Source organism: Bos grunniens, chromosome 18, assembly GCF_055505025.1.
Source record: "Bos grunniens cultivar Pamir isolate PY7600 chromosome 18, Bosgru_T2T1.0, whole genome shotgun sequence".
NCBI lineage: Eukaryota > Metazoa > Chordata > Mammalia > Artiodactyla > Bovidae > Bos > Bos grunniens.
The window spans coordinates 58002376-58018267 of record NC_141182.1 but is presented as its reverse complement, the minus strand read 5'-3'; the positions used below and the strand labels follow the sequence as shown (position 1 = coordinate 58018267).

Sequence of the window (15892 nt, the reverse complement as noted above, 5' to 3'; positions counted from 1 at the left end):
GAAGCACTTTCAAGGTGTCCCTGGATTTGAGGGAGGAGGAGAAGGGACACCTCCTGTGGCCTTCTGTCTTGTCCTTTCCAGAGCAAACCCTCCATGAAACTGACTCCAACACATCCGGTGAAGAAACCAACAAACCGACCTCTTATTTCTGATCTGTGTTTCGCTTACAGGTTCAGAAGGTCACGGGGGAGTAGGGTTAGGAGGTGTGAGTAAGCCTGGTCCTTCCTGGGGGTGCTCAGAGGTCTGTGGACAAGGAGGTGCTAAAGGACCTGGCCCCAAGCCTTACCCAGGAATAACACCTCATCACATCTGGTCTCCAGGTGTCTTGCTGATAGTTCTACAGGAATGGTTGGGAGGGCAAGGAGGAAATAGATGTTCTTATTACAAAATTGGACTATGCCACACGTAATAGTTTTTCTTCTTGTGCTTACAAGAAGTGCTTACTTCCAATAGTGCTTACCTTGGAGTGGTTTGATATGCCCATAATGCGACCCGTAAAAACATGATGTGTGAAAGTGTTAGTTGCTCAGTCATGTCCAATTCTTTGCAATCGTATGGGCTGTAGCCCGCCAGGCTCCTCTGTCCATGGGATTTCCCAGGCAAGAATACTGGAGCGGGTAGCCATTCCCTCCTCCAGGGGATCTTCCCAATCCAAGGATCGAACCTGGGTCTCCTGCATTTGCAGGCGGGTTCTATACCAACTGAGCCACCAGTGAAGCCCCCTTGTTCCTGTTTTCTGATTTTTGGCCGTGAGGCAAGTGAGATCTCAGCTTACTGACCAGGGATCCAACCCACACCCTCTGCATTGGAAGGTGAACTCTTAACCACTAGCCCATGAAGGAAGTCCCAAAGGAGATTTTTTTTTAATTAGAAAATTTAACTATTATATGTTTAGGCATATATGAATAATTTCAGTTGCTCTTCATTATTTTATTGTAAAAACAACATGCCCTAAGGGGGCTTCCCAGGTGGCTCAGTGGTAAAGAATCCACCTACCAATGCAGGAGACACAAGAGGTGCAGGTTTGACCTCTGGGTTAGGCAGGTCCCCTGGAGAAGGGAATAGCAACCCACTGCAGTATTTTTGCCTGGAGAATCCAGTGGACAGAGGAGCCTGGCAGGCTACAGTCCATGGGGTCGCAAAGAGTTGGACACGATCGAGCCACTAACACTTTCACACAAGGAAAAACATAAGAGGCTTTTCCTGTGGAGAGAACATGGAAAATGGACCCACTGTGGCTAACAGGGACCCCAAATAAACTGGAGCCAGGCAGTCATGACAGACATAGGGTTCAATCACGTACACTGTGTTCTTAGAAAAACCACAAACAAAAACTGTAAGAATTTCTGATTGTGCTAAGATTTTTACTAGAAAAACCGCTCAGGACATGCTCTGATGACAGCCATCATCGGAAACTACAGGTCAGCCAGCAAGGACTTGTGGTCCGTCTGCCGGGGCCATCCGGTCTCTTTTTGCAAGTCCTATTGCTTCCATGGTTTGTGCTTTTCAGAGTCCCTCACCCCTTCACCTCCAAGGAACATACTTTTGGTAACAGCCAAAGGCTTCTTATCCCTGGTTTGCAAACCTTGTGAACAATAAAGCTGCCCTTTCGCTTTAAGGTAACTCTGCCTCACTTCTCAGATTTATTTGTAATTTAAGACAAGAGTATAGTTTCTCTGGGCTTCCCAGGTGGCTCAGTGGTAAAGAATCCTCCTGCCTGACACAGGAGATGCGGGTTTGATTCCTGGGTCAGGAAGAGGCTCTGGAGAAGGCAATGGCACCCCACTCCAGTACTGTTGCCTGGAAAATCCCATGGATGGAGGAGCCTGGTAGGCTGCAGTCCATGGGGTCGCTAAGAGTCAGACACGACTGAGCGACTTCACTTTCACTTTCCACTTTCATGCATTGGAGAAGGAAATGGCAACCCGCTCCAGTGTTCTTGCCTGGAGAATCCCATGGACGGAGAAGCCTGGTAGGCTGCAGTCCATGGGGTCGCACAGAGTTGGACACGACTGAAGCGACTTAGCAGCAGCAGCAGCAGCCTCGTTTCTCAGATTTATTTGTAATTTAAGACAAGAGTATAGTTTCTCTGGGCTTCCCAGGTGGTTCAGTGATAAAGAGTCCTCCTGCCCGACACAGGAGATGTGGGTTTGATTCCTGGGTCAGGAAGAGGCTCTGGAGAAGGAAATGGCAACCCACTCCAGTATTCTTGCCTGAAGAATCCCCATGGACAGAGGAGCCTGACGGGCTACAGTTCATGGGGTCACAAAAGAGTCAAACACGACTTAGCAACTAAACAAAAACCAAATATTTTCTCTATAGTATCATTTTCCTTTTACCTGAAGGTCTTTTCCTATATTTTTGTAGTGTAGGTATGTTGGTAATGAATTCTCTCAGCCATTGTTTGCCTATCAGTTTTTGCCTAAGACACTTTTATTGGATTAGGAATTCTAGGTTAAATTTTCCTCCTTTCTGTTGTTCAAATTATTTTGGCTTGCTTAGTTTCTTATGAGAATTCTGCTGTTACTTTCATCTTTCTTTGTAGTTTATATCTTTCTCTGGCTGGTTTTAACATTTTCTCTTTTTCATTGGGTTTAAAAAATTTGATTAAGGGAGTTCTCTGGCCATCCAGGGGTTAGGACTCCCCACTTTCATTGCCAAGGGCATGGGTTCAATCCCTAGTTGGGGAACTAAGATCCCACAAGCCATGAGGCATGGTTTAAAAATAAATTAAATAATTTAATTAATATGTGCCTTGGTGTGTAAATGTGTATGTATCTGTGTGTGAGTGAGAGGGAGACAGACAGAGATTATCCTATTTGGAGTGTGTTAAGTATCTTGAATATGAAATTTTATACTTGTGATCAAATTTGTGAAATTGAAGTCAATGTTTATATATATTTTATTATACATATATTTCTATTATTTTATATATATATGTATATGTATGTATTTCTAGTCTTCCTGTCTCTATTCTCCTATTCTCCTCTGCATCTCCAATTTTACATATGTGGTATTGCCCAGTATGATCTCATTATTGGCCCTGAGCATCTGTTCACCATTTCCAGTCTTTTTTCTCTATACTCTTCAGTTTGAATAGGATCTGTTCTATATCTTCAAGTTTACTGCTTATTCTTCCACAATGTTGAATCAGCTCTTAGTCTCATTCAGTGAAACTCTCATCTCAGATCATTTATTTTCATCTCCAGAAGTTCCTTAGTTTTTAATCTCATATTTCTTCTTTTATTGTGTTAATGTTTTCCTTTATGTCCTTGAGTATGTGGATCATATTTGTAATAAATGCTTTAATGTATCTGTCTGCTACATCTGTTTCCTCTGTCATGTCTCACTGAGTCATTTTTCTTTCATTAAGTGTCATATGCTCCTACTTCTTTATGTCTAGTAATTTTTCACTGATTGCTGGACATTGTCAATTTTATGTGGTTGATGACGTGGTCTTGTATTTCTTTAAATAATACTAGTCTTTTTCTTGATGGCAGTTAAGTTATTTGCATGTTGGGTCAATATTTTAAGGGCTCTTTAATTTTTATTGAAATAGCATTGATGTACAATATTGTGTTAGTTTCAGGTGTACTACATAGTGATTTGACATTTGCATACATTATGAACTGATCACCATGGCGAGTCTAGTAACCACTTGTCCCAACACAAAGTTAGGACAGTATCATTGACCATATTCCTTATGTTGTTTATTGCATCCTTATGGCTTATTGTTTTTATAAGTGGTGGTTTGCACTTAATCTCCTTTGCCTGTTTGGCCTCACCACCACCACTTCCTCCCCTCCAGCAACCACCCATTTGTTTTCTATGAGTCTGTTTTCATTTTGTTTTGTCTGTGTGCTTTATTTTTTAGATTCCATGTACAGGATCATATGGTATTTGTATTTCTGTACCTGACTTATTCCACTTAGCATAATATGCCCTGCATGCATGTGTGCTAAGTCACTTCAGTCATGTCCAACTCTTTGCAGTCCTATGGATCATCACCCACCGGGCTCCTCTGTCCATGGGATTCTCCAGGCAAGAATACTGCACTGAGTTGCCATATCCTTCTCTAGGGGGTCTTCCTGATTCAGGGATCAAACCTGAGTCTCCTGCATTGAAGGCAGACTCTTTACCCTCTGAGCCACCAGAGAAGCCCCCTTAATATTCTGTAGATTCATCCAAATTGTCAAAAATGGCAAGATTTCATTTTTTATATCTGAGTATATTGTAATGTCATATGTATATTATGTACTCATTCATCTATCCATGGACCATTAGGCTGCTTTCATATCTTGACTATTGTAAATAATGCTGCAGTGAACATTGGTGTGCATATATATTGTCAACTTATTGTTTTTGTTTTCTTTGAGTAAATACCCCAAAGTGAAATTGCTGGATCATATGGCAATTCTATTTTTAATTTTTTGAGGGACCTCTGTATTGTTCCCCACAACAGCTGCACCAATTTACAATTCCAACAACAGCGCACAAAGGTTCCCTTTTGTCCACATCTTTGTTATTTGTTGTCTTTTTTTATAACAGCTATTCTGACAGGTGTGAGGTGGTAGCTCATTCTGGTTTTGATGTGCATTCCTCAAAGATGAGTGGTACAGAGCATCTTTTCTTGTGTCTCTTGGCCATGTGTTTGTCTTCTTTGGAAAAATGTCTACTCATGTCCTCTGCCTATGTTTAGTCAGAGTGCTTTTTTTTTCTTTTTGATGTTGAGTCGCATGAGGCTTTTGTATATTTTGAATATTAACCTCTTATCAGATATACTGTTTGCAAATATCTTCTCCCATGTAGTAGGCTGTGTTTTTGTTTTGTCCTTCACTGTGGAAAAGCTTTTTAGTTTCTTAGAGTTTCTAAGATTTAGAAACTCGTTGATTTATTCTTGCTTTTGTTCCCCTTGCCTGAGGAGACAAAGAGATGTCTTTAAGACCAATGTCAAAGAGACTACTGCCTATATTTTCTTCTAAGAGTTTCATGGTTTCAGATCTTGCTTTTGGTATGTCTAATACAGCAGCAGGAACAGACTGAAACACCACAGGAACATTTTCTTGTGTAGACATCACAGGTTTGATGTGTCTCAGTGGAAGTCATTTGAGAATGACACTGTGAAAGTGTGTGGGGGGTAGATATTGAGGTATTTTAAATTTCAGGAAGGGTAGTGGGGTGGTTGTGCTAACTAAGTGCTTGCTTTGATATGCTCCTTTCAGCAGAGACTCAGCTGTACTGAGGTACAGGGAGAGGAGCAGACTCCTTGTTCCTGGGTTCAGTGAGTTTGAATGCAGCCTTTTTGGACAAGCATCATTTGCGAATGTGTCCAGAACCTGGGAAACATTCCCGAGGGCGCTGCAGTTCTTCAGGACTCTGGACAGCACAGATCCTGGTGACTGGGGCACAGGGTTCCTCTGCGCCAGGGGAAGTGGAGCGCCCTCTGGGGACAGCATTATGAACTGCAGCACAAGCGCTATGGGTGGGAACTGAGACAGACAGGTGTATCCGAATGATACCAAGATACCAGGTAGGGGGTGTCTAGCTTCCCTGGGCTAGCTTCCCTGGTGCGGGCTTCTCTGGTGGCTCAGACGGTAAAGAATCTGCCTGCAGTGCAGGAGACCTCGGTTTGATCCCTGGGTTGGGAAGATCCCCTGAAGAAGGGCATGGCAACCCAGTCCAGTATTCTTGCCTGAAGAATCCCACATGAACACAGAAGCCTGGCAGGCTACAGTCCACAGGGTCGCAAAGAGTGGGAAACTACTGCATGACTAAGCACAACAACAGCTTCCCAGGTGGTGCAGTAGGTAAACAATCTGCCTGTTGATGCAGGAGATGCCAGAGACGCTGGTTCAATCCCTGGGTCGGGAAGATCCCCTGGAGGAGGAAATGGCAACCCGCTTCAGTATTCTTGTCTGGAAATTCCATGGGCAGAGGAGCCTGGTGGACTACAGTCCACGGAGCTGCAAAGAGTCTGACCCAACTGATCACAAAAGGGGTGCCTAAGATAGTCCCTTTCTCCCAACCAAGGCTCCTCAGCACCCCCAGGAACTCAAAATATAGCCAGACTTGGATTCTCCATTCACCCTGGAATGCTTCCCTACATCCGTTTCATTCATCCATCCTGAGTCCAGTCCTCAGACCCACACACAGCATCCTTCCTAGGACAGAATCTTGAGCTGCCTACCCACCTGCCCACACGTACACACACACCTACGGACCTCTCTTCTTCCTCCTCAACCTCCCCAACCCCATACCTACCCACCCACCCACCTCTCACTTCCCCTCAGTATCTGTCTTTGCCCTTGTGACCTCAGGGGCAGACAGCAGGTGCTCAACATCTATTGAATTTGAGAAGGAAACCAGAAGCTTGCAGAGTGTTTTTTGTTTTTTTTAAGGACTAGACTCAGAGACAATCTGAACATTCTTAGGCAGAGAAGACAGATACAAGGATGACTGAAAAAAGGTTCTTCCAGACTCGGGTAACCCTTCATCTGCTGTCTGGCCAAGGGTTGGGGAAGGGTGGCTTGGATGAGAAGGCAACTGCAAAGTAGAGAGGGGAGATGCTCTGGTCACACAGAGGAGAGGTGGAAAGCTCAGAGGAGGTCCAAGGAATCACCAGAAATATGTGGGTGGGGGAAAAAAAGCATACGGGTGGGGAAATGTTGGGGCAACTTCATTGTAAGTTCAGGAAAAACATTTCGGAAGAGATGGCCTCTGAGCTGAAAACGGTGAAAAAGGGCGCCAGCCGCAGGAAGAGCATTCCTGGAAGAGGGGACAGCTAGCATCATGTTCTTGAGGTGGAAACAAATTTGGTAAATGTGAGAAACAAAGGGGTAGGTATCATTGGAGAGAATGCGGGATGTAAAGTGAAGTGGATTCAAAACGAGTCTGTAGGGATCACTGGGGGTTACACCTGGTCAAGTTCGGTGGGTTGAGGTGATTAGATTTTTCTCCTAAATAGAATGAAATGCCATTGAAATGTTTGAGTAAGAGGGTGACATGACCTAATCTCTATTTTAACAGTAACTCTGGTTGCTGTGTTGAAACAGCATTAGGGAGGGAGTAAAAAGGGAAGCAGGGAACCATAGTCAGTATCCGGTGATAAACCATAACGGAAAATAATCTGAAAAAAGAATGCGCATATGTGTACGACAGACTCACTTTGCCACACAGCAGAAATTAACACATTATAAATCGACTATACGTCAATAATTTTTTTTAAAAGGAAGCAAGGAGAATCATTGATAGATTTTTGTCATGCAGATGAGTGGTAGTGGTGACTAGGACCTAGATAGTCATTCTCAATCAAGGGTGATTTTGTCGACAGGTGACAATGCATGGAGACGTTTTTACTGTCGAACCTGGGATGGGAAGGCGGGGAGTAAAGAGTAGTGAGTAGGGAGGCCAGGAATGCTCCTCAATACTCTATACAACGTGCAGGGCAGCTTCTACTCACCAAGGACTATCTGACTCAAAATGTCAATTGTGTTCCCCTAAGACTAGGGTAACGAATGAAAGTGGGGAGGGGGATAAGGGAGTACATTTTTTTTTTTAATATTTACAAAGTTGAGGGCTTCCCTGGTGGGGCTCAGTGGTAAAGAATTCACTTGGCAACGCAGGAGACACAGGTTCGATCCCTGGTCTGGGAAAATCCCACATGCTTTGAAGCAACTAAGACTGAGCGCCAAACTATTGAGCCTGTGCTCTAGAGCCGGGAGACGCCACTACTGAAGCCTAGGTGCCCGAGAGCCTGTGCTCTGCGTCTAGAGAAGCCGCTGCAATGAGAAGCCCGCACGCTGCAACTAGAGGGTAGGCCCCGCTCACTGCAGCTAGAGAAAAGCCCACGCAGCAATGAAGGCCCAGTGCAGCCAAAAATAAACAAAATTATTATTTTTCTTAAGTTGAACTGATAGGTCATGCAGATAGATCGTGCATGGGGCTGAGGCAAAGACATCAGGATGATGCTAGAATATGGGCAGATGTTGGTACCAGAAACCATGACCTTTGGACCCCTGAAAAGCAGAAGAGCTAAGAGAAGCAGGCTATTTCGAGATTACTGGCTTATTATAAAAGGACATGTAACTCAGAATAGTCAGATGGAAAAGGTGCACAGGGCAAAGTATGGGGAGAGGGCTCAGGGCTTCCATGCCTTCTCTTTGGGGACATGTACCACTCTCCCGGAGTCTTCACATATTCCCTGACCTGAAAGCCTTCTGAACCCCATACTTCTTTTTTTTTTTCCCCAGTGGAGGCTTTATTCCATAGGCACAGTTGATTAGATAAGTGGCCATGGGGACTGATTCAATTTCCAGCTCCTCTCCCCTCCTGCTAGGTCAGGGGTTGAACGGAAAATTCTAACCTTCTAATCACAGGGTTCATTCCCCCAACAACCAGCCCTCATCTGTTTGTGCTTTCCAAAAGTCACCCCATTAACAAAAACTCTGGTATGGTGGATAGGGGTTTGTTAAGAATAACAAGACACCCATTTCTAGCTCCAAAGTGTTTTCAGGAATTGAGGACAAGAGACCAAATTTTTTTTTTAACAAAAGATGCTCCTATTGCTCTTCTCACTCAGGAAATTCCAAGAGTTTGGGGAACTGTGGGCCAGGAACCATGAACAAAGACCAAAATACGTATTTACTGCAAGTCACAATATCACACATAGCAAAGGTTTTTAAGGTCATGGAGGAAATAGGACATCTTGGGAGAGCGATCCTGATACATTCTAAGATTTAGGAGTCAGGGGAAGAGGCAGAACTATTAGAGATGAGGAAGAGTGTCTAGAAAGGTCGGAGGAAAACCTGGGAAGTATGGACCTGGGCTCGATCCCAGGGTTGGGAAGATCCCCCAGGAGAAGGAAACGGCACCCCACTCCAGTATTCTTCCCAGGAGAATTCCATGGACAGAGGGGCATACAGTCCACGGGGTCACAAAGAGTCAGACACAACTGAGCAACTAACACAACAACAACAATGGTGTCTTCTGCTTGCTACATGCAGCCCAGCTCCAGCGGGTGCCTTCAGATGACAGCTCCAGGGGACACAGAGGCCAGACTGAGCCAGTGCTTCAAGAAGCAGGCGGGCAGGGGGCCACCGAGCACATCAAATGCTGCTGGGTGGGCAGCATCCAAGTGAGATGAGAACATAATTTACCTAGGGCTTTTAAGTGTTTGAGGTCTTCGGTGATCTTGAGAGGAAGAGTTTGAGTGACGTGAGGATGGAGGCAAGATGGGACCAGGAAAAGCAGGATGGGCAGGAAAGAAAGGGCAGGGCCTGTGACGGAAATACTTTTCCTGTGATGAGAAGAGTGGACCCTCGGTGTTTCCAGGAAAGCGGAGGAGGGGAGCTGAGGTCTCAGGACCGCCTCCAGGAACCTCTTGGCAGCTGCCTGCAGAAGGGGATGGGTTAGTCCGCAAGCAGAGTCACTGAAGGGTCCCTTGGCCCCTCTCAGTTTCCACCTGCCTCTGCCCACCTGGCTACGGATGAAAAGCTGCCCAGATTACCTAGCCTGGTACAGGAAGCCTCCTCACCTCCATATCTCAGGGATCAGCGCTGAGGTTCGAAGGCATATGTAACCCCATGGATGGCCCATGTTCATTGACGGGAGAATGGGAGACCTCTGGGTTGGTTCAGAGGAACAGGGTAGCCACAGGTTGGTATCTTTTTGGCTCCAGGGTAGCAGAGGGTCCTCTCTCTCTCCCTTTTCGGGCTGACGGAGCAGCACGGAATAGTGTGGAGAAACCCACAGAAGGCCTGAGATGTTGCCACCCTCCTGGTTCCTGCTCCCATTAGCCTCAGAGAGGCATGGAGATGCTCCAAGGCGGGGGCAAGACTGGATCTAAGCTTTGAGGGTGGGGCACTTCAGTTCTCGGCTCCTTCAGGGCAAGCCCCCAGCAGGACCCAGGCTTCTTCTCTCCTTCTCACTCCTCCCTCTGGGAGGCCCTTCCCCCTCTGTCCCTGGACGCAAGGGCATCCCTAGAGAAAGCCCAGGATGGACAGTGGGGACTTGGAAGCAGATGAAGAGGAGGGTGGATGTTATGAGCTGAATTGCGCTCCCTCGGCCTCCAAGTCCATACGTTGACGCCTTCACCCCCAGTGTCTCAGAATATACAACTGGAGATAGAATCTTTAAATAACTAATTCAGTTGAAATGAAGTCACAGGGCAGAGTCCCAGTCCAATATGACTGCTGTCCTTATGAAGGACACACACAGAAGAAAGACCAGCTGAAGACTCGAAGAGAAGATGGCCGTCTCCAAGTCAAGGAAAGAGACCTTGGAAGAAATCAACCCTACTGACACCTTGGCCTTGAACTTGCAGCCTCCAGAACAGTGAGGAAATACATCTCTGTTGTTTAAGCCACTCATTCTGTGTGGTTTTATCATGGCCGATTAAGCGGATCCAAAGACAGGAATAGCTAACATGTCACTCTCTCCAGGAAGCCCCTCCTGACTCCGCCAGGAGGAAGTGAACACCCTCTCCCCAGGGCCAGGCTGGGACATCTGTCTCAGCGTGTGGGGTGGAGCCTTTATGAACACTTCAGCGCGCTTTTCCGTTTCTAAGGCTCTTCGTTTACCAAGCTGGGATCCCCTGAGGTCAGACACTATCTGATTTACCTATGTGTGTTCCCCCTCCCCCCTTCACAGCAGGGCACCTGCCACACACAAGGTCCCAGGGAGTGGAGGTCAAGAGGACAAACATGGCATCTCTATGTGACCAAAACAGAGAATCAATTTCAAGGTGAAGGGAACAACAGTCAAGATCTGGGGCAGTTACACTGACTCATTGCACAGCTCCCATGCCTCTTACACTGCCAAAGATGCCACCATTGGCATCACCGTGGCTGGGGTGGTGGTTTAGTCTCTAAGTCAAATCCAACTCTTGTAGTCCCATGGGCTATAGCCCGCCAGCCTCCTCTGTCCATGGAATTCTCCAGGCAAGAATACTGGGGTGGGTTGCCATTTCCTTTTCCAGGGGATCTTCCCAACACAGGGATTGAACCTGAGTCTTCTGCCTTGCAAGCAGATTCTTTACCACTGAGCCACCAGGGATCCTGAGTTTTTTTTCACAGCAGGTGTTACAAATGTATGTCATCCAACTGTGGGACAGAAGGGAAGATTGGGAAGCAGACAGAGATCTTAGGGGACAGGCTCCAGTGAGCCCATCAGGGAGGGTGAAGGGGTAGGGACAGAGACCAGCCTGGGATTGCCAGATATAGCCAAGAAAAATGCAAAGTGCTCAGTTAAAGGTGAATTTCAGATCTAAACAGTGAATAATTTTAGTAGAAGCGTATCTCATGCATGGGCTTCCCCGGTAGCTCAGCGGTAAAGAATCTGCCTGCAATGCAGGAGACATAAGAGACTCGGGGTTTGATCCCTGTGTTGGGAAGATCCTCTGGAGGAGGGCATGGCAACCCACTCCAGTGTTCTTGCCTGGGAAATCCCACGGACGGAGGAGCCTGGTGGGCCACAGTCCGTAGGGTCGCAAAGAGTCAGACACGACTGAAGCGACTGAGCACGCACGCATGAATATCTCATGCTTATACTTCTGAGACATACTTATACTAAAGAAAAATATTATTTATCTGAAAGCCAATTTTAACTGGGCATTCTACCTTTTATCTGGCAAGACCAGCCCTGCACCACCACCACCCTCTGCCCCAGAAATCACCACAGTCACCCTGAAAGGGCTTACTGGGGACTTTCACTTCTGCTTCCCTAACGACTCAGGGTCAAATGGGAGAGCCCCTAGCTTACACCCACCCAAAGCCAGGCCCCAAGGTTAGACACATGCTCTCCAGCCCCTCCCCCAGAGATGACTGGGAAAGGCGACCAGCTCAGGGAGCCCAGACACCAGGTGAGCTCCCCAGAGTGAGTTCAAGTGGGTGCCAGGCGGTGGTGGGGAGAGTCCAGAAAAGGAAAAAGAGTCGTGCGGGTCTGTGCACCAGAAGCGCATTTCATGCATCAGTCCCCCAGGGCTCAGCTTCCGCCTTCTGCCCTTACCCACTGCCCTACAAAGCGTCTGGGGAATGAGTGTGTCCCAGGAAGGTCCAAGTGCCTGAGATGTTCCTGCCGCTGTTCTTGGCCATGCTGTGGGGCGGTGAGTGGATGGGGGTGTCCAGGAGGAGCCCGGGGGCTAGGGTGTTGGGGTCCGGGCTGGGCTTGCAGCTTGAACCTCTGTCTCCCCCATAGGGTCGCAGGCTCTGGACTCATTCAAGCTGCAGGTGCAGGAGTTCGTGATGGTGCAAGAAGGCCTGTGCATGGTCGTGCCCTGCTCCATCTTCTACCCCTCCAGAGGATGGAGTCCCACCACCCCAGCTTACGGCTTCTGGTTCAGAGACCAGACTCCCAAGCCCAGTCTGCCAGTGGCCACCAACAAGCCAGATCAGGACGTGGACACAAGCACCCAGGGCCGATTCCAGCTCCTTGGCGATCCCAGTGAGAGCTGCTCCTTGCTCATCAGAGAGGCACACCTGGAGGACAGCGCAGTGTACTTCTTCCGGTTCGAGAGAGGCGATTATGTGAAATATAATTTCATGGAATACAAGTTCTATTTGGAGGTGACAGGTATGGAACTGGCTGGAGCTGGAATGGGGCGCGGGGGTGGGGGGGACCCCCTCCCCCACCTTCTCATACTGGGGAGGGGCTGTAAAGAATGGACCATGCGTGACCCCCACTAGGGTACCCCCCAATCCGGGGCTGGCATCCCACCCTCTCTCGGTCCATCCCAGCCCTGACACAGAAGCCGGAGATCTACGTCCCCGAGATTCTGCAGCCGGGGCACCAGGTGACGCTCTTCTGTGCATTTAACTGGATCTTTGACGAATGTCCTGTCCCTACTCTCTCCTGGATCGGAAACACCGTCTCCCCCCACGAGGCCAGCTCGAGAACTTCCTACTTCTCAGAGCTCACCTTCACACCCAGACCCCAGGACCACAACACTGAGCTCACCTGCAGAGTGGACTTCTCCAGAGAGGGTGTAAGCACGGAGAACACCGTCCGGCTTAGCGTGGCGTGTGAGTCTGGGGGCGGGAAGGACTGTGGCTCCAGGCTCGAGGGATGGGGAGGTGGAGAGAGGCGGCTGGGCGATGACCGACAGCTCTTGGCGGCCCTCGGGGAGGAAGGCGAGGAGTCTCGCGATGCTGGGCTCAGCCCTGGGAGGGGAACGCGGCTGACATATGGTCCTCTATCCGCAAGCGCATCTTGGGCACTCATGCGTCGCCTGTCTTCCCGGGGGACTGTCACACTTTCTTTTCCCTGAGGAAGTGCTCTCTGGCGGTGGGGAATGTATCATTCCTCTCCAAAGCCGGGCTTCCCTGACAGCTCAGCTGGTAAAGAATCCACCTGCAATGCAGGAGACCCCGGTTGGATTCCTGGGTCCGGAGGATCCGCTGGAGAAGGGATAGATAGACTAACCACACCAATATTCTTCGGCTTCCCTTGTGGCTCAGCTGGGATAGAATCCGCCTGCGATGCGGGAGTCCTGGGTTTGATCCCTGGGTTGGGAAGATTCTCCAGAGAAGGGAAAGGCTACCCACTCCACTATTGTGGCCTGGAGAATTCCACGGACTGTATAGTCCATGGGATTGCAAAGAGTCGGACACGACTGAGCAACTTTCACTTTCCCCAAAGCCAACTCCCAATCCTGTTAACAGATGCCCCCAAAGACCTGGTTATCAGCATCTCCTACACCGATGAGCCAGGTACTTGGGGGTGTCAGGAGGGCAGGGGGAGTGGCGTTTCCCACTGCGGTCCTTCTCTTGCTGTCTCTCTTTCTCTCTCTGCAGCTCTGGAGCCCAGGGGAGACAGCCCACACCTGGAAGTCCAGAAAGGCCAGTCCCTGCGGCTGCTCTGTACCGCGGACAGTTTGCCGCTGGCCACACTGAGCTGGACCCTGCAGGACAGAGTCCTCTCTTGGTCCCACCCCTTGGGCTCCACAGCTCTGGAGCTGGCGCTGCCCAGGGTGAAGGTCGAGGATGCGGGTCGCTATACCTGCCGGGCTGAGAACAGGCTTGGCTTCTTGAGCCGCAGCCTGGACCTCTCAGTGCAGTGTGAGTGTGACTGGTAGGGGCCTGGGTTGGGGGGCTGGGGAGGAGGCAAGGGGGCTGGGGACAGAGTCCTAGAGCTCCACGGGGACCTGGAACCCCAGGCCAATGGAACCAAAGATTCTGCTTCTAGCTCTGATGGGAGGAGCGGGGTGGGGGGTGAGTGGAGGGGGCGGGATTTTCCCCACACCACCAAGCAATTCTCCCACATCAGTGGGCTGTCCTACAGCTCAACTCGGTTCTGATCCTGTCTACCTGGAGACAGCGTCTGTCAGATCCCCGAAGGTTAAGGGATGGGGCCCACCAGGCTGGCCCCACCCCCACCTCAGCTGCCAATGACAAGTCCAGGGTGTCACCTGTGCTTCCGACCCACCAGTAATACATTGCAGGGTCCCATGATCTCCTTGGGTTCCATGAATTTGCTTGAGCTGCCCAGAGAAATAGTTTGCTCACTAGATTACCGGTTTATTATAACAGACTCTAACTCACCAACAGCCAGATGAAAGCGATGCTTAGGGCAAGGTATGGGGAAGCGGCACCTACCTTCCATGCCCTCTTCCTGGGCACCATGTTCCCCAAATCTCCATCTGTTCACCTATTTGGGGAGGTGGTTATGGAGGCTTCGTTACATATGCATGTGTGTGTGCTCAGTCGCATCTGACTCTTTGCGACCCCATGGACAGTAACTGGCCAGGCTCCTCTGTCCCTGGGATTTCTCAGGCAAGAATACTAGGGTGAGTTGCCACTTTCTCCTCCAGGGGATCTTCCCGACCCAGGGATCGAACTTGGGTCTCCTGCATTAGCAGACAGATTCTTTACCACTGAGTCACCTGGGAAGCCCCTGTTACATAGTCACGTTTGATTAAATCAGCCATTCGTGATTAAACTCAATCTCCAGTCCCCTTTCTTTCCCCTCCTCAGAGGTCAGGGGGTGGGACTGGAAGTTTCAACCCTCAAATCAAGTGGTCGGTTCCCCAGGCAACAAGCCCTCAGCCTCGGGCACTTCCAAAAGTCACTTCAATAATGGTATACTCAGGGATGGTGGAAAGGGGTTTGTTATAAATAACAAGGCACCTTTATCATGCTTACCATTCAGGAAATCCAGGAGTTTTAGAAGCTCTGTGTGTGGAGTAGGGACGAAGACCAGAGACCTATTTCTGTTACATAGCACTGTATCTTAGGGACCTGCCCTTCTTACCAGTCAGTTCCCTTGGGTTCCTCTTCGGAGAATCACTCAGAGGGTGATTCAACCCTCCTCCCGCTCCGAGCCCTTCATCCCTGGGGACGTTCACTTGGCCCAGAAGGAAACCCCTGCCTTGTTTACAGCCAAGTGCCCCGTCTCTGTTTCAGATGCCCCGGAGAACCTGAAAGTGATGGTCTCGCAAGCAAACCGCACAGGTAGGGAAGGGCATCAGAGGAGCCAGGCTTCTGGGTCCCACACTGCGGCACGGACGTCTGGCAGATCAGCAGGCAGGAGGGTTCCCGTGCCCTCCTCCTCTCTTCATCCATCCTGCCTCTTCTCCCCCTAGCCCTGGAAAACCTGGAGAGTGGCGCATCTCTTCGGGTCCTGGAGGGCCAAAGCCTGCGTCTCCTCTGTGTCGCTCACAGCAACCCCCCTGCCCAGCTGAGCTGGGCCCGACTGGGACGGACTGTGAGCCCCTCCCAGCCCTCAGATCCCGGGGTCCTGGAGCTGCCTCAGATACAAACAGAGCAGGAAGGGGAGTTCACCTGCCGGGCTCAGAACCCGCTGGGCTCCCAAAATATCTCCCTGAGCCTCTTCGTGGTCTGTGAGTGTGGGGTCTCCTGGGGACAGGAGGCCGGGGTTCCAGGGAGGGGAGAGGCGCCCC

General features: G+C 49.3%; 1 protein-coding gene and 1 long non-coding RNA gene across 6 annotated transcripts in view; one reads left to right on the top strand and one right to left on the bottom strand.

Moving 5' to 3' along the window:
* The first annotated feature begins 11848 nt into the window (after positions 1 to 11848).
* The window catches only part of LOC147354375 (sialic acid-binding Ig-like lectin 10), a 7557-nt gene continuing 3513 nt past the window's right edge, over positions 11849 to 15892 (top strand). Inside the window, exons 1-7 of one of the 4 annotated variants that reach the window (XM_086353775.1) lie at positions 11849 to 12100; positions 12193 to 12567; positions 12732 to 13016; positions 13656 to 13703; positions 13788 to 14051; positions 15396 to 15443; positions 15575 to 15832. In XM_086353775.1, the coding sequence (XP_086209901.1) occupies positions 12064 to 12100; positions 12193 to 12567; positions 12732 to 13016; positions 13656 to 13703; positions 13788 to 14051; positions 15396 to 15443; positions 15575 to 15832 (1315 nt within the window). In that variant the 5' untranslated portion in view covers positions 11849 to 12063. Of the gene's footprint in view, positions 12101 to 12192; positions 12568 to 12731; positions 13017 to 13655; positions 14052 to 15395; positions 15444 to 15574; positions 15833 to 15892 lie in introns of all 4 variants that reach the window. The other 3 variants (XM_086353776.1, XM_086353774.1, XM_086353777.1) reach the window with 3 other exon arrangements.
* LOC147354376 (uncharacterized) overlaps positions 12533 to 15892 on the bottom strand; it is a 4286-nt gene continuing 926 nt past the window's right edge. Inside the window, exons 1-2 of one of the 2 annotated variants that reach the window (XR_015146371.1) lie at positions 15135 to 15255; positions 12533 to 13344 (exon numbers count right to left, since the gene is read on the bottom strand). This is a non-coding gene — a long non-coding RNA (uncharacterized LOC147354376). Of the gene's footprint in view, positions 13345 to 15134; positions 15256 to 15892 lie in introns of those variants that run through there. The other variant, XR_015146370.1, reaches the window with a different exon arrangement.